At 44.2% G+C, this 27289-nt stretch overlaps 1 protein-coding gene across 9 annotated transcripts in view; it reads right to left on the bottom strand.

The window, feature by feature from the left end:
• The window catches only part of LOC139758810 (putative neural-cadherin 2), an 831293-nt gene that overhangs the window by 83997 nt on the left and 720007 nt on the right, over positions 1-27289 (bottom strand). For all 9 annotated transcript variants that reach the window (XM_071680628.1, XM_071680630.1, XM_071680627.1 and 6 more), the window contains 3 exons: positions 20944-21108; positions 17447-17584; positions 14789-17054 (listed from right to left, as the gene is read on the bottom strand). In XM_071680628.1, coding sequence (XP_071536729.1) covers positions 14789-17054; positions 17447-17584; positions 20944-21108 — 2569 coding nt within the window. The remainder of the gene's footprint in view (positions 1-14788; positions 17055-17446; positions 17585-20943; positions 21109-27289) is intronic.

The raw sequence follows: 27289 nt of genomic DNA, 5'->3' as shown, positions 1-27289 counted from the left end.
TTCGTCTCTCCACCCACACACACATCCTCCCTACACGCAAACATCAATCCCTCGGCTCATCATCGCCATCCATGCCGAGCTACGGTTGTCTCTGTGGCCAGAGGAACGGCCCTCGGGTGCAGCCACGAGCCTTAGGGTGGACGGTGCACCACGCATGACGAAATTGCCGCGAGACATCGCGCCTTTCCGACAACTGTCTGACTGAGGCACTCAACAGCTCCCCAGACGTGATGAGAGCAGGGGGCAGCGCTGCTCCCGAATGGAGTTGTCTTATAATGTGGAGGAGGGGAAGGCGGCTGGCGTATGATCCTCCCAACGAGCGTTTCTGTCTCGGCCAAAGAGTTTAGATCCAGAGGGATACGAACCAACAAGGCCATGCAGGACGCTACTAACAATGTAAACAAACCAAAGGCTCACTTGAATTGTATTCCTCAATTCCCAGTGACTTAAAGTCCTTGAGATCTCAGAGGAGAGGAACTCTTTTAGTGTCTCAAAGACTTTTTAGACTCTTGGCCCATCAGCAGGTTACCCAAAGGCGACGAAACTGATAGACACAGGGAAGAAGTTGAAACACCCACGTATCTTCTATAATGCTTCCTCATTGAACTCGTGATCAATAATATGCTGGACATCTGTGAGGTATTATTCTATGACCATGAAGAATGGGAGGGAGGAAGGGAAATGGAAGTGGGAGATTTAACGAGATCCCAATGGTCTAAATAGTTGGAACATGACACAAAATCACTGATGAACAGTGCCGGCGAACTGTGAAATTTGTCAGTCGCCAGGTCAAACCTTTCAGCATCCAGAACAACAAGTGGTGTTACACATGAATGAACTGGACAAAAATAAAGCATTTTTTATTATGGTTTTTTTTGGAGGGGCGACGAGAGCAGCCTAACCAATAGGGGTTTAGTTAAATACATGCAACAGCTGCATTAGAGGTAATTCATATTTCAGATATTGATGATGAAAATAATGAATTATTATTATTATCATTATTATTATCATTAATTACTATTATCATTATTATCATTATTATTATCATTATTATTAATATTATCATTATCATCATTATTATTATCATCATTATTATTATCATCATTATTATTATTATCATTATATCATTATCATTATATTATCATTATCATTAATATTATCATTATCATTATTATCATTATTATAATCATTATGACTATTATCATCATTACTATAATCATTATTATCATTATTATTATTATTATTATTATCATTATCATTATTATTATCATTTGCACAAAGTAAGGCAGACGGGAAGCCACGTTCGTGAGCCAGTGAATAATATGATTGTGTGATGTAATGCATCAGTCATGTCTCGCTCCCTCCCCCACTCTGACCTCGACAGGAATATTAATGAACTGAACTGTCATTGTTATATTAAACATCTCGTTCGTTTATCTTCCAATCTGTGTGTGTGTGTGTGTGTGTGTGTGTGTGTGTGTGTGTGTAGTTGGTCACGCCCATATGGCCGCCATCCAGGTTTCCATATACACATAGCCAGCGAGGCCTCACCTGCTCCGTCCAGGTGTCTGGAATCAACGAGGAAAGATGCTGGTGTTCGCAACCACTTGGCACGCCCTTGTGTGGCGTGTGTTGTCGCCTGGGATCATCCGAGACCTGGCTGGCTCAACCTACTATGGCTACGCTACCACTTGTCTTCATAAGCAATCTACCGTAAACAGTGCAATGAAAGGGACTTAACCAAGTATAAATGAACCTACTGCGAACATTTGAGTCAGAGGTATGTTTGGAAAGACTCTCCTTGCTCATCTGCGCACGAAAATACCCTTAGCAACTGAAGCCAAGGTTTTCCAAATCTATTTCAAGGCTAAGCTTAAGGAGCGGAGTCAGAGATATTTGAGGCACTGGCCTTGCTCGTCTATATAAGAATCTACTGTGACCAGTAGGGTCAAAGGCATTTTAGGGGCACGGGTCGTACTCAGCTCTGTAAGGATCATAGGAATTTCAGAGAAAACATACAAACATACCCAGGCAGGCGGACACTACTGGAGCAGATGAGAAGCGGGAAGGGGGAAGTGGGGGGGGGAGAGGAACAGCTGCAGTTTTCCTTCTTGGTTGGATAAACAGGAGGAACTGAGCGACGCATAATATTCCGCCCGAAAAAAAAAAAAGAAAAAAAAAGACAAGAGTAAGTTCATTGACTATGCATGGATGCAGCTCATCCCGGGAGTCACTGGGACATTCACGTCAGCATCAATCCTCCAAAGTTTTATGAACAATAGTAATATAGCGCGGGGTAGTAGTGGGGGATGGGGGATTGGAGGATACCACCGTGTGGATATGATAACGTTACGGCAAACAGGAGAGAGAAGCGGCAGATGATATGGCAAATAACATGGCAAACAACATACCCCGTCTACCATCGTGTGCGACAGGACCATCCCTAGTCAACATGCGGGAACCTTTCACATATATACACACACACACGCGAATGAAACCATCCTTCGTTCTACGTAGCTCCCAGAACAATCCTTGGTGATTAAACTAATCAAACCAATAAAGAAACGCCTCACTATGCAAACATTAGATAAGTGACTATACTGGCTCCTCCCACTATCCTTCTTCTTGTTTACATAGACCAGACCTCGACTCAAGTCGTTCGTGAGCATCACCATCTATATAATCCAGTTCAAGACGACGGAACGACCATTGGGTATGATGGTCTGACCTTTGACCTCACCCATAAGGACCTGATCAGAGGCCAGAACCATCATACCCCAGGGCTGTGGTCGGGTCGTACCCCTCGTATAGTGTGTGGTACAAAGGTTCAAACTCCCCTGTTCAAGGGAGTCAAATACGATCGAATCCTCCCCACCTTGAGGGACAAGTTCCTACCGCTACCAATATCATTCCCAACCAAGTCGGATAAAAGTCGAGTCACCAGACGTTTTATTGGACTAACACCCGCGGAGGGAGGGGAGGCGGACGGGATGTCCCCACACCATGATGAAATACCTCGTCCCTGGACGGTATAAGAAGGCCCAAGACTGGGGTGGAAACCTCGCCAGCCAACACATATCTAAAGCTTCGTTCAAACAATCTCTTTTTTTTCTTGCCCACTTAAGTATCCAATTACTGGTATAGAATAAGCCAAGGTGTTACTAGCTAGGTAGCTCTTTTTTTTTTTTCCTTTTTTTTTGCGAATGCTATCATTATCATTTACTACAGGTCTTCATGGGATACATATATTCCTGGAAGATGTAATTGTCAACAGGTCTCCAATACAGTCTCGTGCTGGAGTGCTTCCCAAAAGCCTTCAACTACTGATATACAACTGGGTTTGCTGTCGGATCCTTTCCATGTATTTTTCTTCTCCCCTTTTTCACGGAGGAAAAAAAGAAAAAAACCCCGAAACCTTCATTTTCGTTATAGCGTGTCAGGGTGATATTGCAAGCCGTGGTTTCATGCGAATTTTTTGTTTTCATTTACTATGATATGAGGACTGGGTTTAGGGTGCTCTGAGACCATCTCAACCACCCACACTAACAGAGTAAACGTTTGCCCCCACACGCTGAACACGCTCGCACACTCAACCCCAACAAAGACCAAGAAAATTGCCACACCAAAACATCGTGTAAACTGCTTTCCAGTTTGTTTTGGCGAACTTGATAGAAAAGAAAACAAACCAGACCTGGGATAAGAGCAGAGTATCTTAAAAGACTAGAAGTCGTCCATTCCTTGAGGTAAGTCACTATATATGATTGTGAACACTCATAGTAGCAGGTGAGGGGAATGAATAAGTCCTTGTTTGATGACTGAGTAACGCAATAGATTCGTATGGGCGAGGGAAGCCGGCTTAGACCTTCGGTGCCCCGACTTGTGTGATGGTGTACCCCACCAGCTATGACCAGCTGCCTCGTTCTCTACCACGCCTGTGGGATACGGCAGTCTGACCCTTGGGTATAATGGCCTTGCCTTTGACCTGATCCTTTGATAGGCCTGGCCATCTTATCCAAAGGTCGTACCGTCGTGTTCAAGAAGTAAATTGAAAGAAGATGTTTTTTCTTTTTTTGAATATCAGATCGCTACTTTCTCTGTCAGTGTGTGGTGGTTGGTCACGCCGGTGCGGGGATGGCCACTGCCCAGGTTTACATACACACCCACCCACCCACACACACACACACACTGCCCGAGGGCCCCACCTGCTGTATCTGGAGGTAACGAGGAAACTTGCTGGCTATCGTGGCCACTTGGCACGCCCTTGTGTGGTCTGTTGCCGCCTAGATGATCCCGGACCTGGACCCAGATGCAGAAAGTTTCCTAAATTACAATTTCTCCCGTAAATGCAGATGCCAAGTCATACTTTATGCCCGTTTCGTGGAACTGAAATAGACGCTATTTTGCATCAGTGGGTTGAAAATGAACAATAGGAGTTATCACGAAACGCGGAATGTTGGGCCTGTGCATTGAGGTAAATGGGTGAAGTTTTCCTTCTATGAGAGTTCTGATGGTGACTGTGCATAGCCTTTGCTTAACAGAGGTCTTGAAGTTATCTCATTCGCATGTGTACCACATGCACAGCAAAATCAACTTAGCTGTGTTATGTACGTATACGAAGTGTACAAGATTAAGGACATTCCAAGGACACTGCAACTGTTGTTTAATGATGTTTGGTGGCTTAACTACCCATGAAGTTGAAGATAATTCAGCCTCAACCAATCTCTCGGAGCTGCCAACTGGCCTGGAAAATATTCTTATGTGTCTGAGATCTTAAATCATAGTATTACTGACAAGTCGTAATGGAAGAGCAACGTGAAGGTCTGAAAAATAGCTTTTGACGAGTTGGAAACTATATACGACTTATTAACTATACCAATGGTTGACAGCATATGGGCCCCAAGTCATACCATCAAAGTGTCAGGTTTGAATGAAATGAACCGTTCATAAAAGATATCACTGCTGATACACAAACGGAAACAAATCGACGAGTTCGTAACACTCGATTAGCAAACAAACACCCTTCTTAGGAAGACAAACCAAAGCTGAAACGAGTGCATACTAAGAAAATAAATCTTTGCACACGAGGAAATTGTCTCTCATAAAAACACTTTGTTTCGTGTTATGGTCTTATTCCAACCTGTATATATCATATACGTTTCCCCCCACCACCACCACCACCAGAGGAGGAGGTTGTCAACCATCCTGGAAGAGAGACATATGACGTATCTACGTCAGCGTATGTTAGTCCTGGATATTCCCCGTGTTCCATTTCCCCCTAGAGAACACCTGTCTCCCCCTAACACCGGTCTGTAAAACCCACCAAGGAAGACTGTGTGACCCTTGAGCTTCCGGGGTTAGCATACTGATCTCAAGATGCACACATCTTGTTGGTGGAGTTACAGTGATCATATACGTGGGTTTACATCTAGGTTAACCACGCCAATATCTCCAGTATGTCACACTTTACTACCCCAGTCTCCAGATGCCGTAATTCTTTACTATGTTTATACCTCCAGTCACCGTCCTACGTTGAGACAGTGGTGAAAAAGATATCAACCATGAAATTACTAGATTTTAATGGTCTTCGCATTGTCCTTCATAGGATAAGCTCGGATGATATCGTTAATGAAGACGATGTAGACGTAGCCAGTTTAAGTTTTAATAAGACATTCAAAGTGACATAAGGAATAGATATTCCAGATCGTGGCGGACGTTCGTTTTACAGAACCATTTTAAAACGATGAGAGAGTTAATTAGATAGCCACCTGTCTTCCAAGGAAACTGCACACTTGGAACTCGAAGGAGAAAAATAACCAACATAAGAGCATATTGCGTGATGCTGAATAGTTTAAAAACTATTCAACTTTTACGTTGAAGTGTTTGTTGCTGGCAACGGTAAAAGAAACCCCAAAGAACTTATGTTACATTCAAGAGAATCATTATCCAATTAACTGGTAAGTTGGTCCTGGAAAACGGTGGCTTGGTTTACGGCAATGTAGCCATACAAAAGAAGATCTTAAATGAAATTCTTCATTCGTATATCTTCCACTTATGAAACAGATCCAGATACAGTCTCATTCACAGCGAAGGAGAACATTTTGCATCATACTGACATAAAAGGTCTTGATATTGTGTCAGTATTAAACGGAATAAATGTAAACAAAACGGCAGGTCCTGATAAGCACTGAGAACACAAAAAGAGGCCAAAAAATTGGACAGTAACGTTAACCACTACACAGAGGATCTTGTAACCTTGAAGCTGCGCCCCATTCAGGAGCAGGAATATGATAGTCTCCTTAGAGTAAGGAATCCCTTGATGAGGCCACACTCATTGCACGCTACCAAAGAAAGAGGATGAGGGTAAACTAAAATCCATGAAAGTTCCATGTCCTTAGATTGTCAGACATTCACCATAAAGCAAGTCTTTTGTTCCACATCCATTAACTTCCTCAGTTGCACAAAACCTAAAGATGAGAGTGTAAAGTAAAACAAAACAAAAAAAAGATTTCATTGCAGAACACATGGGTGTAAAATCGTCAGTGTGTTCTAAATCAGACCCCCCTCCCTTCCTCACTCCCACCCATTCTCATCGATGAAAATGGAAAACGGAAATATTATGAGTGGTTTCTCCAGTGTAAACAACAGCTTCACAGCTGCTGTACGCACAACAGCTGACAGCTGTTGAGCAGGAAGATTCGGGATACAGTCTTTAAACTTTTGAAAGTTATCTCTTTGATCGGTGCTCTTAAAAACTGGTCGTACGTCATGTGTGTTGTAATTAGCCCTGATAACTCGCGAAAGTTGCCTACTAAAAGTATAAGACATTGTGGCAAAGTAGGACATAGCTTTACACGGATAATACCTTTGGTAACCGTGAAATTTTGGTCCTTTCTTTTTAATGAAAAAATTTCAATCACGTTCTTGCGGATGACACCTTCTATTTTACATACTGGAAAATCATTTTAACCCTTGAATTTCATAAACAACGTTGCTTATTTTCCGTGCAAAATACTTGAATATTCGAAATGTTTCGTGTTCATCAAAGGTGATGAGCTTGGGTTTGCTCTATCTCTTGGTGGTAGGAAAGAATCAAATCACAATCCATCTGAACAAAAGAGAGTCAATCGAGTGCTTAAATGTGGCTAAGATGGAGTAATGAATCATAAAACAAATGACACAATTACTCACGTTTATCAGACGGGGTCTTTGACTGAACACACACATACACACACACACACACACACACACACAGAGGCATTAGGCAAAGACTCGAACTTGATTGGATTCCCTGATGCCTACTATTATAAAGTAATCCGGGCTATAGCTATATAATTCTCTCCATTTAGTTTAATAACAATTAATTTGCATGAGCTACATGTACCGTAATATCATTAGTAGTGGCGTTACTGTCAGTCGGATGAACATTATTGCCATCAATGTTGTCATAAATAAGAACCAATTCCCATTTCCAAAAAGTTTAATATAAAACTGATCGCATATGAAAGGCAGATTTATGAACTGCTTTGTCGCTGGTGGCTACGGCAAATGTTTCATAAAGCTGAAATCCTCAGATGTATTAAGGTCTTTCATGACCCGTTCCAGTACCTGTTCTTTCGACGCTGATGTATTCTAAGACGCATGGAATGAATGAGAAGAATCCCTTACTTCAGTAAAGCCTTGCCTATCTTCCTCGTCTTCATCCTCAAGTATGATAGATGCCTAACATCACTGGCTATGTTGTCAATGTTTCGTTATCTTCTCTATGACACTTTGGACAGGGTATGTCACTGTGGGTCTCATCTCTAAGCCTCTCTCTCTCTCTCTCTCTCTCTCTCTCTCTCTCTCTCTCTCTCTCTCTCTCTCTCTCTCTCTCTCTCTCGGCTTTCCTCCCTCACTTTTGTTCCCTCATTTATAGCTCCTCTCTCGCCGGCCTGTCTCTCTTGAAGGATCAGCCTCTCGTCTCGTACCCTATCAACAGTCGTGTCCCTCACTGTTCTGTTGCGTTTCCCACGTCTATCAAGTTCTTTTCTATCAATGCTTCCTTTTTTTTCCTCAACAATGACGACTCATCTGGTGCATTGCTCCCTATTCTTCAAATCCTGCGTCTCGTCTCACCTCGTCTCGTCACAACTGCCTTTATAGACTACGATTTGGATAGGATTCCCCATTGAGTTAGATTTTAGATTTTAGTTGAAATCTAACGCTTCGGAAACTCTATTCCTTCCTATTCTCTCTAACCCTCCTGGCACCATTACTAGCTCCTGTGTATGGTCAATAATTCCACCATTTATCGCAAACCTCAAACAAGTTGGTAGTTCTGTTTAAATGTCGAGAATACTTCTCTTCTAAGTAGTTGCTCTGATTATAGAAAGGACTGAGTCCATCTAGCGTTGGGGTTGGTTTTCGATTCTGGAGAATCTTTGCCTCTACATCCTTGACAAAGTTTAGTCCATAGCAATATCAGCTCTCTCACTCTGACCTCAGGATTTGATCCGATTCACACAGTAGTACTGGCTTTCCTACCTTCTTTTGTGGGTATTAATCCAGTTTCCGCTGGTGAGAAGTGGCTGCTAGTATGCCGCAGACATGAGTTAGATCCCGTAGTCCTCGGCAAGCCACCGCACCACAAGATTTTAGTGTGACTGTTAGCAACTCAAGAGTGAGTGGGCCGTTGTGATACCTGTTTCTTCCCTTGTATCGCCAAGCTTTGGAAATCTACCTTCTCTTTTTTTTTTTTCGTTTCAACTGCGAGATTTTTTATACCACTTCAAAAAGACCGACAAGAATATTTTTTTCAATTTTCTCGAAGGCTTATATTACGTTTCGTATCTACACCTACAGTACACATATACTTGGAAAATATGTACAGGATTTGTTACACTGAAAAAAAAAAGAGCTTATGTTTCTTATCGATGGAAAAACCTTCCAGTGATACCATACCCTACATCTGGCTACATCAGTAAACAGGCATGAGCTTTACGATGGGTCACTCTGTTCTGTATTTAAGACTCGTACAAATTAGATTGAATTCTTATCATTCGCCGTAAATCAAGCCAGAGTAATGTTTAATAGAAGGGGGAAAAAAAATATCGTTCCAGATTATTTCCATTCAAGTAATTGCAATCATTTAGTTCATTTAACGTATCGGAAATTTTCTGATGTGAATTGAATTCCGTCACTTTCTTAATTTTCAATATTTCTTTACTCGTGTGTGTGTGTGTGTGTGTGTGTGTGTGTGTGTGTGTCTGTGTGTGTGTGTGTGTGTGTGTGTGTGTTAACGATCGCTGCCTATGTACTCAGAATGCACGTCTCTTCCTCCTCCTCCTCACTGATCCCAGACCGGTTACCTAAATCCGTCTCCACATGAGCGGGTTGGCACCACATCACTCGCATTCTCCTTTAACACTAGCGTATAACTAAGCCTCACTGTTGACACCCTTGGCGTGTTACATCCTCTCCTTAACCTTCAACACGTCGACCGAGGCAGAAATCCCCATCACCCAGCTCTATCCTCACCTGTCGTCCAAGCAATTCAAAAGTTGTATATCTTCTAAATCGCTACTAAACCCGCTGGTTCCCACACGTTCCGTTAGTGGTTCTGTCTCCCTCCCACGGATAATTCTGAGATGCATAAACCCTGCTAATATTAGTCCACGGTATCTTCCACGTAGCCATATCTAGTCGTTTGGACGGGATCTGTGTAATACTTGCGTCGTTGTCTTGTTCCGTTCGTGGCGCACGCACGTACGACTTGTCGTTACGTTTTGGAGGAAGACTGTGTGGGCGGGCGTACGACCCTAGGGAATGCCGCTCGGCTTTTCACTACACAGCGTCGTGGGACCCTTTATACCCAAAGGTCGTCTTGTCGTGTCAAGGGATCATTATATATCAACATATCTCTCCCATAGTCATGACTTAATGTAGAGTCTTCATAGATAAACACTCATATACATGGGCTCACACACACACACACACACACACACACACACACACACACACAGCCATATAATCATTTCACCATCAGTGAGACTCGCTTCCCAATCTACCATTTACTCCCGGAGTTGGTACATGAATCTGGGGTGATCAGACGGGCCAACAAAGCCTCAATGGTAAATGCGTTCCACCGTTGACTACCCTATGAAACCCTATTGGGCACTGTCCCCTGAACTAGCCAAGTCCTGGTGTCTACTCTATCATCAAGGGCTTCTCTCCTGCAATCAAGTTCCCCGCGCTGATTGAACACTTGATATGTTTCCTCAACCCTGAGGGTCAACAAGCCTTTCAGGAAGTTGTGGGCCAACTGCCATCATCTTGATACCTCATTTACCCGGTGAATGTTCTGGGTTTGATAGGGCTCATGCATAAGCTGAAACGCTCCACAAGACCCTGAATAGTTTGCGGTATAGGGACCTCCTCCTCTGCTATTCACTGTCTCCCTCACCTACCTGAAGTTTATCTACAGCCGCTTGGGAAAACACAAGACCTCTGTGACTCTCACCTTCGATGTTCTTTTGTTTTTTTCCCAAGGCTCGTGGCCTCTTCAACGAAAATACAGTGATCAACAAAACCATCAACACTGGGTTGTGGCGAAGTTCTCAAACCAACCCGCTGGCCCAAGACATGCATTATTATCAGGCTAATTTCCCTGGCCAGCAGGCTATAAAACATTTATGGTCTCTTAGATGATAATGAACAGCCTTGATGTGGGAAATATCCTCCTCATAACCAGGAGTTAAGACAGTGGCTTCTGCATCCACAATCAACAGTCCACCTCACCCATACGTTCTGTCGTCGTAGTATTATCATCATTATCATTAATAATGATCATATATTTCACAAGATTCCATTCACTCTATCATCATCAAATAGAAATGATCTAAGATAAATGAAGTATGACACGAGTTAACTTATGAAAATCTGAGCTTATATATTCACCTCTATTCCCTAATATTTAGTTCCTCTGTAGTGGTGATATATATATTACCCACGGCTGCCAAGAACTATTTCCTATCTGTAAATCTGCGCCAATATTTCTCGTTAAGATATTTCAAACCTATCGTTTCGTGGTGAGTTATTGAAAACGTTTTTCTGATCACCCGGCACTACATTATCAAATACCATCGGTGGATGTTTACTACCATTCCCCGTTATCAAGGCCTTGTATATAATCTTGGTCTGAACTGTCCACACACAAAATATTCTGTGCCGATATTTCCCTAAAACATTTAAAACTTTTCAAATTTCCGCTCAGACTATCGGGATGATCTGGATTTTGGACGGGGAATGAGTCCGACCGCATCAAAAGTTGTTGCCACATCCATGGGGGGGCTGGGAAGGGGAAAAGGGTTTGGGAGTCTGATAAGAACGCAATATTTGTACACAATTGTTGGGTCCTATGCTACCATGGAGGCGCCAGGTGAGGTGTAGTGTAGTGTGTGATACTTTCCTGTGTGGTGGTGAGCTGGGTGTATTGGTGCGCTTGTGTGGCAAATTCCCCCAGTGTTGGCGGTGAGGAGGGAGTAGTGCTACTACAATTGTGGTTATTCCCAGTGTGGTGGTGGTGGTGGCGAGCTGTGGGAGCTGGTAGCAGTAGTGGCACACTATGTGGCACCTCCCAGTGTGATGGCAGTGACACGGGAGTCGTGTCCTATACAGCATCTCCCACCGTGGTGGCAAAACAGATGGGGGAACAGTACACACCATACAGAACCCCTGTGTGGTGATGAGGTGGGAGAGACAGAGCTGATGTGGCCTACGGGTTTGTGAGTGTGATCAGAACTCATGAGGAAAATATATACGGAGACCCATCATCACACTTCATGCACGAGAGTTTTGTATATTCGGCGATTAAGTATGTGTCTCTTAGTTCTTTAGGGACGGTACATCATGATGAACAGTTCACCAAGCTGTTCCTCTCTCTCTCTCTGTCTCTGTCTGTCTCTCTCTCTCTCTCTCTCTCTCTCTGGCTTCGTCGAAAAACTTAAGTATTGTAAAGCATCAACGAGGAGGCCTTGTTGCGGGCGTTCAACTTTGCCCTTGCCGTCCCAGCGAACGTATAACACATCGGCATCATGTATATGTAACGCCAAAAAAAAAAAAAAGAAAGAATCATAATGATTCACGATCACATTCTAATACATATGCGATTCCATACTTGGCTTCAGCTTAATACAAACAGTATGTGTACAAATGGTATCAAATCCGGAAGACTGCCAAGTGATTACATTATCAAAAAATACCTGACTTAAAAACTAACGAATTTATTAAGACATTCTGATCCTAATATGGCCGTGCATACAAGTTACTACGCAATATTAAGCGCATCTCTTATAAATTTATCTAGCCTAGGCTATTAGCTGTTCATTACTCACACAGATATGAAAAGAAGTGAAAGCTAATTTAGAATTTAAAAAATTAAAATCATGTATGATCATACTGGAGGGGGATATAATCGAAGTATAATATGATCTGTAACATAAAAATAAACGAAAACGTTAATGCCTTCCTAAATGAGATTCACCTTCCATTTATTTTTTCAAGAATTACAGAGAAATGTTCACGAGCGGGAGAATGATCTTGTCCCTCATAAGTGTGAGCTTCAGTTTCACTTCAGCATTCTGGTGGTGGTGGTGGAGGGAGGGGGGGGGTTTCCTTTTCGTAACAAAAGGTACAGATGAATATATACGTAACAAAAGGGAACAGATCAACACTCTTTAACAAAAGGGGACAGATCAACACTCGGAACAAAAGGGGACAGATCTTACTGATTCTCATTCGGAGTTTTATCAGTCATAATGAGTTTCATGAGGCCATCAAGGGGCGTTGGAGTATCAGAAGGACGGGAAAAATGGGGCGAAATGGAAAGTTGCTGCGCGCTCTGAGAGAGAGAGAGAGAGAGAGAGAGAGAGAGAGAGAGAGAGAGAGAGAGAGAGAGAGAGAGAGAGAGAGAGAGAGAGAGAGAGAGAGAGAGCATAAGCCACCTCACGACCCTGCCTGCTGAAGACAGTAAGTGGGTGGACCACCACCCCTGTGCAACCCCACACACCCCCGTAATCATCAACACACAGTTCCGTACATTTGAACGCGAACTTTGTCTCGTTACGGGTCAGATAAATTCAGTCGTTAAGGAACAGTTCCACCATTACAGTGGATCCAGCCTTCCTCCAGAGTGGCCCAAGTTTCTCACAGATATTGCTACAAGGGCTTTGTTTGGTCGCGATCCTGTCTGTTTTTCACCGCGGATTCGCTCGCTCCGCCTCCCTGCCAGTGACGCTGAACTTTTTCCCCTCTGAATGATAACTTGAAAGTGAATGAGGCTGTGTGGGAGGGAATGTTTGATCGGCTGAGATGTAAAAGGTTTCAATGAGGAGTATTTCGATATAATTCCTCCCACCTCCTGGCAAATAGATACAATTTATCTTTTAATGATATGTAACACACACAGACATGCAATATATATATATATATATATATATATATATATATATATATATATATATATATATATATATATATATATATACTCATATATAGTGCATATGAACGCGGTGATCATAGCCTAGCTATAATGCTCCCGCATGCAACGCAGGGGTCCTGAGTTCGATCCTGGCTGTTGGAGGTTTGTATGTTTTATATATATATATATATATATATATATATATATATATATATATATATATATATATATATACGTTCATGAATAGCTCAAACACTTTTACACACACTCGTTAAAGTAATGAGAAGGTGGCTGTGTATGTTCGGCAATATCTCATGGAATAACCTCATTACCTCGGTTTACATCGGTGATATACCTTCTTGCAGGTCCCACCGCTGTTAAATGGAGGGTTGGAATAATAATTTCCATCCTAAGATGTTGGTCTCTGATTCCGTAACTCGCAATCTAAGCAGAAGTTCAGAGACTCCAGGCTCAGACTGTCCGATATCCTAGACTCTCTGATACGACCATATCTCTTAAAGTAAAGAATTTTATATATCTCTTCATGATGATTTGAGACAGTTCGCATGATTCTTTTTCACGTTATCGTAAGATATCTATAACGGGCATCGCATCCAGATGAGGAAATTAATGGTAAAACGAGCGAAGAATGACTTTGAGAGAGGGAGAGGGAGGTGAGTGAGTGACAGGCCATAGCTAGAGACTTGCCACTCACGTCAGGGCCAGCAGACTCCTTCGTATGTAAGGCTAGACACATTGTGGCAGCAGATATCTTTCCTTAAAGTGCACGATGGTGAGGAGGGGGGAAACAGGCACTTGAAGGAGAGAGCTTCTCCGTGTTGGTAAAATGGATAGGCAAAGTGTGGAGGATGAAATATACGTCTTAAAGAAAAAAAAGAGGAATAGTTGGGTAGAAGGATCCCGGAGAGGATAATATATGCGAGAGGGTCTAAAAATATTCCGTGCCTCTTTTTTTCCATAGTATCAAAGCCGATATGATCATGGCCATGAGCAACATCAGCCCAGTCCTGGTAAATCTCAGAGTAAAATGATTTTTCCAAGACGCAACAACAACTACCACAGACGCAGAAAACGTATTTCTACACGCCCTTGATATGTCTCATTTGCATCTCTCTGGAGACTCGTACCGTCCGTCATAGTTACACTTAAAATTCACGCATTCTGCCCAGCACAAGATACAAAATGGTTAAGAGAGTTATGGGAACATATACATACTACGTTAAATTACCCTTCCGAAAACCAGTGGCAAAAAAAGCAAAAAAAAAACACCAACCTAACATTACAGACATGCACAAGATAATGTGTACTCACCCGCTGGTCCATTCTCCTGCACCTGACCGAACATAGTGGTGTTGGGGAAGACGGGAGAGTTGTCGTTGATGTCCTTCACCAACACTGTCACCACCGTCTCCACCACATGCACCAGACCTTGCTGCTCGGTGTGACTCTGGCCATCACCAACAGTAGCGCTAGTTCGGTTGACTGCTGCTGGGTACCGTCCGAACACGCCCATATCACCACACCCGCCTCCGTTCAATGCAAAACTCTCGCTCGAGATGCGAAGAGGGTCGGTGGATCGCGCCCTCCGAAGTTTGGCTCCCGCGGAGACCAATCCCTCAGGAGCAATGCCACTTGATGTAACCCCTGGGGAACTGGTGTCCTCCATACCACTTGAAGTAGTGGCAAGTTGTGAGGAAACATCTTCCTGAAGTGAGGAAACCACAGGTACATCAACACCAAGTGTGTTATTCAGCCTCTTCAACATGTCCGAAGCTCCGGCCTCGTGACCCGAGTCGAGATCGACTTCGGTTCTTTGTAGATCATCCATCAACTGAGGACGTGACTGTGAATCATCCATATCTCTATCAAAACCATCATTCATGGCTGATTCCCTTCCTCTAGCGCCTCTGTGTAATGGGTTAGACCTAAGAGCACCATCCTGTTCATGATTTTCATGGAGTTCTGCGTGCGAATTAGATTTTTCATTCGGGTGTGATAATGTGATTGGACTATTTGTGGGTTCCGTGACTTCGTGGAGTTGTTGCCAAGGTGCGGTTGTCAGCAAATGGTCAGAAAGTCTCGCCAATGATGTGTACGTCTCTTGTCTGGTTCTGGTGTGGTTCTCGTGTTGTCGTTCTTCGTCCTTGGGCTGTGTTTCCAGGTGGCCCTTGTGTGAAGCCGCTGATGATATCGTTCTGCTCCTGAGGGCGTTGGTGTCTTCCCTCTGGAAGTCATCTGAAGTTGCATCATGCCGTTTGTCTCTCTCGATGAAGTTGGAGATGAGGTCTTCTGATACACTGGAGGGCAAGGTCTTACTTAAACCATTCCAGGCAGGCAACCCATGTTCAGGTGTAATATCATACGATTTTGAATTCAGGTATTGGTTCTTTGTATTCGAAGTCTCCCTTCCATTCTTTGGGTAGAATGCCTCAGCGAATGGGTTTTCGATTGGATTGCAAGGCTCAGATGACGATGGTTCATTTCTAGTTCTTTGCATCTTAAAACCTTGACTGTCTTTATGAATTAATGGATTTATATTCAGTGACTTCTCTTTATCATTGGCCTCACGACGTAGCATGAAAAATTGGTCGTTTGTGAGAGCAGTGAGGTGAGAGCGCGAGTTTTGGTCCAACTCCTCCACACCTGAAGGGACAAAGTCAGGTGACTCGGTATGAACGTCTTCCGTCATCTCCGGATCAGTTTTTCTGTCGCTTTTACTGTCATTCCAGTCGCTCTCCTTATCAACGTTCAGTTTATGTCTTAAAGTATTTCTTTGAGTGGTGGGTGAAGGAAGGATGCTCGACTCCTGTAGGTGCATAGCACTGAGCACATCTTGAAGGGTATCGGCCCTTCGGTGACGGAGCTGAGTAAGTCCAGTGCTTTCCATAATATTTTCCTCTTCTATTAGGCTCTGCCTCCGCTGATGCTCTGTATCTTTTACCTGTTCCTCACTGTCTTTATTATTCTCACCAGCCTCTTTAACTCTGTCCCTTAACGCGTCCCTCATTAACCTGGACGCTCTGGTTCGATTATGTACCACTTGACTAGGGAATTGCTGGCCTTCATTTTCTCGATTTTCTACATTTCCCACTTGTATTGTGTTCTCCTTCGTTCTTATGCCATTCCCATCCTCCACACCATTTCCATTTCTCTCTTCTTCCTTTCCAGTCAGTACCTTTTCTCCATTGCCTATGTTTCTGGAGGAGTCTTGCAGTTTCTCTGCAGCTGAGGTGTTGAGAACTCTGGCCACCTCCCGAGCTATCACGTGACTCTCCTCCTTCGTCATCTTACGAGAGATGTCAGCCAGTCCACCGCCTCCGCCAGTGACGTCCGAAGACACGGCCAAGAGGTTGGAGGATGGGTATTGTCCTCCTTGTCGGTCTTCGGGACCGTCTTCGTCTGGATCCTGGCGGCCCCACGAGGCCTGCTGGTTTCGCTGTTTCGGTGTGTGTTGGGTAGGCCACAACCCATGGGTTGGATAGTAGTCTTCAGGGTCGTTCGACCATTCCTGGCCATCTCGTACCTCTACCCACACTCTCCACACCTCTCTCCCATGGGGTGGGTCACGGTCCAGTGCCTGGAAAGACAGAGAACTAATGGTAAATAAACATCATATATGAAAATAGCCAGATCGGTCAGGTGACCAAAATCAACTTAATACAATACATCGACAATACAAGGACTGAATGTACTATACATCAGTTGTTTGAAATCCATATTGGTCAAGAATGATTGATGTTCTTCTGGATCTTAATTCTGGGCTTATATATATATATATATATATATATATATATATATATATATATATATATATATATATATATATATATACTTATATTTTTTTATGGTAGTTTATCCTGGAAGAAAAATCGCCACGTTTACTATCAGAGTGAAATCATAATCTCGAAATGCAAATGCAACAGATGCTGTAAATGATCGCTGGAGAGGTTATGCTCTGGCCATACGTACTCTGAGCTGGATGAGTTCGCCGGTGCGGGAGTTGATCGTGAAGAAGGCGTCTTCAGGAGCGTATTCGTCCACGCCATCCCCCCTCACCGTGTACAGCAGTCGGCCCGTGTCTCGCCCGTCCGCATCCTGCGCCTCAACCTGCAAGGGAAACCATCGCCTTTTCAGAACTCACTACTCATAACACCACACCCGCTGGCCTCATGAGTCACCGTGAGGCACTTGTGGGTCACGCCTCATACATCAAAAACGGGAAAAGAATAAATGACAAGGACTGGTCATGGGTTACGAGGAAGAGAAGGCAATTAATAGCCTGAGTAAAAGAATGATGATGGGAGAGAATGTTGACATTCGAGAAAACGAGATGGATAGGCACCATTAACTCTTATCAGAGGAAATAAAACAAAAGAGAATCAGCATCATGGGAATCTAAACAGGACCCTCGGGAACCGACTATCATTTCATTAGGATCTAAATTGAGAATAAGATATCCACTAGAGTTCTGGTCTTGGCCTCTGTCCTTATACTTTTCCCTGTAGGATCTCATGGAAAGTTGTTCAGTAACTTCTTAGAGTGGAAGTGGCTCATGCACATCCTAATTTCGAGACAGATCATTAACTTACTAGGTTCAGAGCAGCTCGGTAACTCCTACAGTAAAAGTAACTCAGAAACTACCTATATACGACGTAGGCGTTAGTTCAATAACTCCTACATTCGTAGTAGCTCACGTACTTCCTACATTCGAAGTAGCTCAGCATCTTCCAACGTTCTCTGCATTATCCCTCCAAAAAAAACCTTTCCCCTTTCGTCCCTTCACGTAAAAAGCGCCTCCCTCCGGCACGGGACCCCCTTACAAGAGATCTTCGATTACACATGGTGCTTGTCACTAATTCACAACACACGATTAGATCCAGAAATCAAGTTTAACTTACCGTAACAGTCTTCGTTATAGAACAGACGTGTATGTGTTGCGAATGGCATCTGTTTTCATCATTAAGTAAAGTCTATTTCTCCCTAGGTCATGTATACAGCGAGAATGTATGGAGTCTTATGGTTATCCCTGACAACTGGAGGTGTTAAGATTTTTCTGTTAGCTAGTTATGCTAGCGGCCTTAATGACATGATAAAGAGCTTACATTACCAACCAAAGTCTGCTTGCTCGCCCCATACACGCATTACCTTAAAAAGCCTTGGGCTTAGTGGCTTTACGTAAGTGCCTTACATCCACTGAGACTTACGTAGCTATTCCACGCCTTCCGGGCACATTCTTCATCTGAACACATAACCCGTCACGTCAGTGTGACGACCAGGGCCACTATTGGCTGTGACGTTCTGGGCTGCTTCTACCTATGTGTGTCTGTCTCCATATATCTCTTATATCATGAAAACATTAAGGTCTTCTTAACTTATACACATCTTGTATTTCCCAACAAAGAAGTCAGCCTAAAGTAATGCTCTGAACTTCGGTGACGGATGCATACGTAAACATACGACAGACATTATTTTTTCCGACCAAGATTTAACTCTAAATAAATTCGCAGGTTTGTAATCATGAATAAAGCTATATTTCCCCCTTCACTCCTCAGACGCTTCAGCAAAGCTAACACGGTCTGAACTCTCTCTCTCTCTCTCAGTTGATCTTACACGTAACATGAGTCAACCAAGAGCTTGAAAAGTTTTGGGGAAAACTGAAAAGAAAGAAAAAAAAAAAGAGGTGAAGTAATGAAACAAGGAGAAGAGGGGGTCTTCAGTGTTTGAGAATATTAGAGAATGTTATAATTTAGAAAGCTACTTTGCTAGGACGTTACTTTGAGACAGTCTCCCCATCAAGTCGGTTTGAGTCAGCTTGGACCACAAGAAAAAAATGAAAGGCAGATATACTGATGATTTATCCAGAAATCCAGTCCTGAGGGAAGGAAATGAAGAGGGCAGCTGATGGAGATGATGCTATTGAGGGAGGGAGGACCAGAAACGAAGGAGGACCGACAAAGCAGATGGAGAGTCCTGAGGGAAGGAAATGAAGAGGGCAGCTGATGGAGATGATGCTATTGAGGGAGGGAGGACCAGAAACGAAGGAGGACGACAAAGCAGATGGAGAGTCCTGAGGGAAGGAAATGAAGAGGGCAGCTGATGGAGATGATGCTATCGAGGGAGGACCAGAAACGAAGGAGGACGACAAAGCAGATGGAGAGTCCTGAGGGAGGGAAATGAAGAGGGAAGCTGATGGAGATGATGCTATTGTGGGAGGGAGGGACCAGAAACGAAGGGGTATGACAAAGCAGATGGAGAGAACAATGTTGGAGGGAGTACAAGAGGAGAGGGTCGAGTTTGATGGAGAAAACACAACTGGAGAAGACAAAAGGAAGTAGTCAGTAGAGGTGGATGGAACAGATGGGAGAGAACAGAGGTGAAGGACAGAACAAACAAATGAACAGAACGGAACTGAATGAGAGATGACAGAACTGATGGAGAGAACAGATGGAGGGAACAAAACCGAGGGAGAGGACAAACTGATAGAGAAAACATAATTGAGGGAGAGAACATTATGATGGAGAGAACAGAACAGAGGATAAGGACAAACCGATGGAGAAAACATAATTGAGGGAGAGAACAAAATGATGGAAAGAACAGAACAGAGGAAAATGACAAACTGATGAAGAAAACATAATTGAGGGAGAGAACATAATGATGGAGTGAACAGAACAGAGGAAAAGGATAAACTGATGAAGAAAACATAATTGAGGGAGAGAACATAATGATGGAGTGAACAGAACAGAGGAAAAGGATAAACTGATGGAGGGGACAGAACGGGAGGGAGAGGACAAACTGTTGGAGAAAACACTAATGAAGGAAAATATACTTACAGGAGAGACCTGAGGTGGAGAACATAAGTGTCCTCCGTAGAGCACTCGTATTCACAGACATCCAGACAGCCATGGCTGGCCTGGTGATCAACATGTCACTTCAGTTGGTTGAAAACATTTTATAAGAAATGACAGGATTGGTTTGACGAGACCTTCTGCTTCATTCATTAACAAGGTCACCATCACTGTGGTCGGTGATGGTGATGGGCGAATCATCATCACTATCACTACCACCACCGCTAGTACTTACCTTGGTGATGGTGATGGGCGAATCATCATCACTATCACCACCACCACTACTACTTACCTTGGTGATGGTGACGGTGGATTATCACTATCACCACCACCACTACTACTTACCTTGGTGATGCCACTACTGTCCTTGGTGATGGTGACGGTGGATTATCACTATCACCACCACCACTACTACTTACCTTGGTGATGGTGACGGTGGATTATCACTATCACCATCACCACTACTACTTACCTTGGTGATGGTGACAAACAGATCACCATCATCACAACTACAGACCTTAGTGATAGTGACGGACAGATCACCATCACCATCACCCACAACCGACCTTAGTGATAGTGACGTACAGAATCACCATCATCACCATCACCCTTACTACTGACCTTAGTGATAGTGACGGGCAGGTCACGGTCGTCCTCCTCGATCACGATGACCTGCTCCTCCGGGTGGAGGAAGTAAGGGGCGTTGTCGTTGACGTCGGCCACGCGGACCTGGACGATGGCGTGGACCACAGCGTCGCCAGCCTCAGCCGACACCACCAGTTCGTGCTACGGCGGGGAGAGACGAGAGGCTTACAGGGTTACGTGACCTTCCCACTGCACCAGAGAGGTTACAGGTGCAGTGGCATGGCAGGGGTAGTTAGAGGTGCAGTGGCATGACAGGGGTAGTTAGAGTGGAGCGGCATGACAGGGGTAGTTAGAGGTGCAGTGGCATGGCAGGGGTAGTTAGAGGTGCAGTGGCATGACAGGGGTAGTTAGAGTGGAGCGGCATGACAGGGGTAGTTAGAGGTGCAGTGGCATGGCAGGGGTAGTTAGAGGTGCAGTGGCATGACAGGGGTAGTTAGAGTGGAGCGGCATGACAGGGGTAGTTAGAGGTGCAGTAGCATGGCAGGGGTAGTTAGAGGTGCAGTGGCATGACAGGGGTAGTTAGAGGTGCAGTGGCATGACAGGGGTAGTTAGAGGTGCAGTGGCATGGCAGGGGTAGTTAGAGGTGCAGTGGCATGACAGGGGTAGTTAGAGGTGCAGTGGCATGACAGGAGTAGTTAGAGGTGGAGTGGCATAACAGGGGTAGTTAGATGACAGGGGTAGTTAGAGGTGCAGTGGCATGACAGGGGTAGTTAGAGGTGCAGCGGCATGAGAGGAGTAGCTAGAGGTGCAGTGGCATGACAGGGGTAGTTAGAAGTGCAGTGACATGGCAGGGGTAGTTAGAGGTGCAGTGGCATGACAGGGGTAGTTAGAGGTGCAGTGGCATGACAGGAGTAGTTAGTGGTGCTGTGGCATGACAGGAGTAGCTAGAGGTGGAGTGGCATGACAGTAGTAGTTAGTGGTGCTGTGGTTTGAGGAGGGCTAGTGGTGTTAGGTATGAGGGCTTTGCTACCGCATGAGGTGAGGATGAGGGCCGGTATGTGGTGCCAAGTCATGAGATACGTAAGAGCTGACAAGAGCAGTGGGAGGTGATGAGTTGAACTGTGGCTTAAGAATGGTGAGTGTCAGTGCGAGTTGATGAGTTTCAACTCATCAACTCGCACTGCTCTTGTCACCTCGTAAGAATGGTGAGTGTTGTGGCTAACAGTGTCGAACGATCTTCCCAAATAATCAGAAAAAGAAACTAGAAATAAACTATGATTCTCTTTTGCTTCCCTGGTGGTACCAGTTCGTTACCCTTTGCCACAGTGAGTCTGGATCTGTCAAGAGACATCCTCTTCACACACAATATCTCTTCCTGGAAAATGCGAGACGACGACTCTGGAACGTGGGATTCGTTTGTAGCTCCTCTCCAGCAAGAGAGAGAGAGAGAGAGAGAGAGAGAGAGAGAGAGAGAGAGAGAGAGAGAGAGAGAGAGAGAGAGAGAGAGAGAGAGAGAGAGAGAGAAAGTTCTCTTCTCAAAACTGACTGGAGTGTCGTGTCTCTTAGTGATATCTTTTCTGTTACCAAATGGATGTATGGAAAGGATTCGAATCTAAGAATAGAATATGGAATGATAATAACAATCCCATAACTTCCTCCTGAATTTTGTGTCTCATGCTAAGACGCTAAATTGCCTTTTATGCTACGTTTAAGGCGCAATGGACGAGCCATATTGATGGTAGATGGCCAGTGAACACGCAAGTCCTGGCCATCTTTTGCTGAGCAGCACCGCTCGCGGGCACGTACCTCACGCGACGCTGTTCAGAGCGAGCGACCTTCAGCTGGGTCGGAAACCCAAAAGTGGCTATTCAGCCGGACCTTCATCAGGGGGTCGGAAACCTACGTGGCTCTCACTAGGTCCTTCACCATGGCCGGAAACCTCACATGTGTCTGCTCAGCAAAACCTTCAATACAGGTTATGGAAATATCTCTTTTGTATCTACGACTAGTCAGTCTTTAAACCTTTTATGAGATCGACTCTTAAGGGTAGATGGCCGGTCGAGTCAAGAAGACGGAACCGTAGCTTTGAATGGTGGCCTAGGAACAATACATAACTGAGAAGCTAAGTATACCAGGCTGGAGTGATGGGTCCTCTGGCGCTGACAAAGGAGTTATAGGGGGTCTTTAGTAATGGGGCGGGGGTCTTTAGTAATGGGAGGGGGTCTTTAGTAATGGGTGGGTCTTTAGTGTTACTCATGGTGAAACTACTGGAGCTGCTTATGTAGTCACTTCGCTCTGAATAGACGAGTGTGCAATGTACATTTTCCCTTACTTAAGGCACGGTCGAGCTGCGGAAGCTGTGATTTAAAATACCGCTTCCTGAAACACGTGTATAGCAATAAGCCACTTGGCATCTAATGAGCTGCTGGTGGTAATAATGTAGTCAACACGTAATTAACCTTTCATGGATTACTAGGCGTACTTTCAGATTTCTGGACGAACCAGGAGATGAGCGTACAGCACCTGTGGTGACCCTTGACCAACCTGACCCTTAGCTGTGGTGTTGCGGCATAGCATTTTACCCTCAGCATACCTAGTTATATGCTGTGGCTGGCTGTGGTGAGGGGGCGGGCGGGGGGCCTTAACGCATCATGTACCAACCTGGTTCGGAGGCAAACACTGCCTCATCTATCTACACTACAGGGAAGACTCAAAGTCCTTGATAGACTCGCGTCATTGGAGATGATGAGAGATCTTCGTACACCACCTCAAGGCCAGCTCTAGATGGATATGAGAGACTGCAGTACAGTCTCACATGGCAAACACGAGACCTAGAACACGCACCATATTTTGAAATCAACATTCCTCTATCTGTCAAAATTCCTGCCACTTTTTACCTCTCTGTTCCAGGGAGATTGTGCCATACGCATCACTTTACATTCCTGTACTTAAGTTTACGACACCTGTTCCATCCCCAAATAATCGCGGTGGTACGACCCTTGAACACGAACGCATGACCCTTGAGAACGAAGGTATACGACTATTTGGGTAGGGTGTGGTTTTTTTTAGCCTTCTCTCTTAATGGTCTGGTGAAAAGTTTCCTCATCCTACCCTAAGGTTGGAGAGACGTAGCCCCTGGGTCGTGTGAACGCGCTTGAAGGGTCGTACACTCGTCCTCAAAGAGTCGCAGCGTTCTCCATGATGCGTCGTACAGTCGACCTCAAAGTGGTCGCATATCGTCGCCCTCAAAGCATCGCACCGTTATCCTTGAAGGATGTACTTTTGAGCTCGTTGTTATCATGGAAATTCTACTTCCAGCAGGGCAAGCACATTGACAGACTGCACTGTGATACCTCCATTTCCTATGAATATTCAATTTGACACATCTAATATTCTCCTGTCAGAACTGAGCCATAAGAAAGACTTGCGTTTTTTCTGACCCTTTCATCACAGCAGCCCCGCGGGAGGACTGGAGGAGGCGTCTGCCAAATCTTGCGACAGTGAAGCAGGGAGAACGTCTTCCCTCTAACACATCTGGTAGAAATGGACAGGAATTCATTCTAACCTGTGTGTATGTATGTGTCTTCTCTCTGGGTCTTCCAGCTCTGTCCCTCCACTCCATCAATTTCCCTAGCTTATACCCTCTTCACTCCATCAATTTACCTAGCTTATACCCTCTTCACTCCATCAATTTCCCTAGCTTATACCCTCTTCACTCCATCAATTTCCCTAGCTTATACCCTCTTCACTCCATCAATTTTCCTAGCTTATACCCTCCACTCCATCAATTCCCCCAGCTTATACCCTCCACTCCATCAATTCCCCCAGCTTATACCCTCCACTCCATCAATTTCCCCCAGCTCATACCCTCCACTCCATCAATTTCCCCCACCTTATACCCTCCAATCCATAAAATTCCCCCAGTTTATTCCCTCCACCCTATGAATCCCAAACCCCATCACTCCTCAGCTCTGTCCCTCAATCCCTTAATTCCCTCAGGTTACTTACTCCCTCTACCCCATGAATCCCTCACCTCCATCTCTTCACTCCAAGATCCCCTCACTTCAATCCTTCCACACCCATGAATACCCCAGCAATATCCTTCTGCCTTATGAGTCTGCCCCAGCTCTGTCCATAGTCCCTCTCCACCCGTTACAAAGGCAACTCTCGTACCACCATTTCCACCATCACCTCCATGTGCGTACGTGGTACAGATGGACTGGGGTGGGAGGCGGTGCAGTTCGCTAATCTGGCTCCAACATGCCGAGGCGAGTGGCTATACGCACGTAAATTTCCATTTTTTGATGGCATGTGCTATGCTACAGCCAGCCCCAGCCCCCCCCCCCCCCCACTTTCTCTCTCTCTCATGGCGGGAACACAATGCTTGAAATATTTTGTCTAGGTATCTATATGCAAAATATTAGACCCCTGTATACATACATACATACATATATATATATATATATATATATATATATATATATATATATATATATATATAAAATGAAGATTCAGTAATCTGGTTACATTTAACTGTGAAATAACGCAATTTTTCACCTGTATATCAAAATCTCATGTCCTGCTGACATGGGATGTGCATTGTGTGTGTGTGTGTGTGTGTGTGTGTGTGTGTGTCTATCTATCTATCTATCTATCTATCTATCTATCTATCTATCTATCTATATATATATATATATATATATATATATATATATATATATATATATATATATATATATATATATAAGCCCCATGGATGGTAAATTTAGGTCAGACTTCCAATGTTTGTTAATCATCCCATTAACGAATAGCATATCCTGGTGCACAGGGTGTGATGGTGGTGCACACTGGCACAACCCCGCCACACAACGCTGCCATTATTAGAACACCTACAGTGTATATATATATATATATATATATATATATATATATATATATATATATATATATATATATATATAGTTAATGAGGTATCTTTTCATTTCCAATAATATCCTCCAGCTTTAGATAATTGTAAAGTTAGAACGAAGGACCATACCATCGCACCCAAGAGTCGTACTGTTGTGCGAAAGGGAATGAAGTTAGGCAGTGGTGTGTGTGTGTGTGTGTGTGTGTGTGTGTGTGTCTCCACAGGGAATGTAAAGTTGTGGGACGTACGAGGCCTCTAAGCCCTAGTGCATCATGATTCAGAGGCAGACGCCTAATGTCTCACAAAGTATAGAACTTGAAGTTACGATGGTTATTGCAGAGGAACGTGTGCACATTGACGAGAAGGCCCGAGGCGGCGACACAAACGCAGGCTGCAGTGAAGGCATTGTATCCAATATTCTTCGTGCTGCAGACAGAGAAACACGATCGTATACCAAGTATATACATTCACCGTTGCTTTTATCATCCCTCTCTCTTTCCTTCCCTCTCTTGCTCATGATACAAACAATATTTCATATCAATACTTCAGACTCCTTAGCACGAGGGTGTAAGTCCTTGACTACGACGGCTTAACCCTTTCAGTGCAAGGCCTTAAAACTCTCTCTCTCTCTCTCTCTCTCTCTCTCTCTCTCTCTCTCTCTCTCTCTCTCTCTCTCTCTCTCTCTCTCTCTCTCTCTCTCTCTCTCAACTATCGAGGAGATGTGACTAGATCCGTGGCACTTGGTATTTCTGGAACACTAGAGTATCATCTGTCCCAGCGGGCGCTGTGTACACTACCAGTCGCCACATTGTGGGTGTGTGTGTGTGTGTGTGGGGGGGTGGGAGCGAAGCACTCCAGTGGCGAAGCGAAGCACTCCAGTGGCTACGTGTTGTGCTTCTACCACAGGGAAAATAACACCAAGTGGTTAGCTTTGTATAAGTCACCAACAAGATCTTCACTGAGTCACTATATATCTAAATCATATCTATTAGTGATTATTGTAACCTCATTGCGACACATAAGAGGCAATAATGGACCAATCTGAAGGAAATAATAAGGAGAAACACTGCACTTAATTAAACGCCATACTATAAACTCCCCTGTGTTCCTTCTCTTCATAAGAGATACTGAAAATGCCAACATATTTAACCCATGTTCGAAGATATTTACCTGATACATTCTAAACCCACGACCATCCATATTCTCCATGCACCAGGTCATACTGTAGTATCTGTGTTTCATTAAAATATCAGTTACCACACTGTCATGTTCCTTCTGCACGTAAAATCAAAATGGAGGGACAAATCACTTCGATCTCCTGTGGACTTCGAGGTTCTATGGTTTATCGAAGACATTCGCAACACGCTATGATGCTGGGCTTTCCGCCTGCGTCATGTACGGTGTAGTATGGTATACGTTCCCACAGTGGCTGGTCGAATGGTGGTGCTAATATGGCTAGTTCTGGCTCCTGGG

This window comes from Panulirus ornatus, chromosome 31 (genome assembly GCF_036320965.1).
Source record: "Panulirus ornatus isolate Po-2019 chromosome 31, ASM3632096v1, whole genome shotgun sequence".
Classification (NCBI taxonomy): Eukaryota; Metazoa; Arthropoda; class Malacostraca; order Decapoda; family Palinuridae; genus Panulirus; species Panulirus ornatus.
Note: the sequence above shows the minus strand (reverse complement) of the source record. Positions and strands in the feature narration are given on the sequence as shown.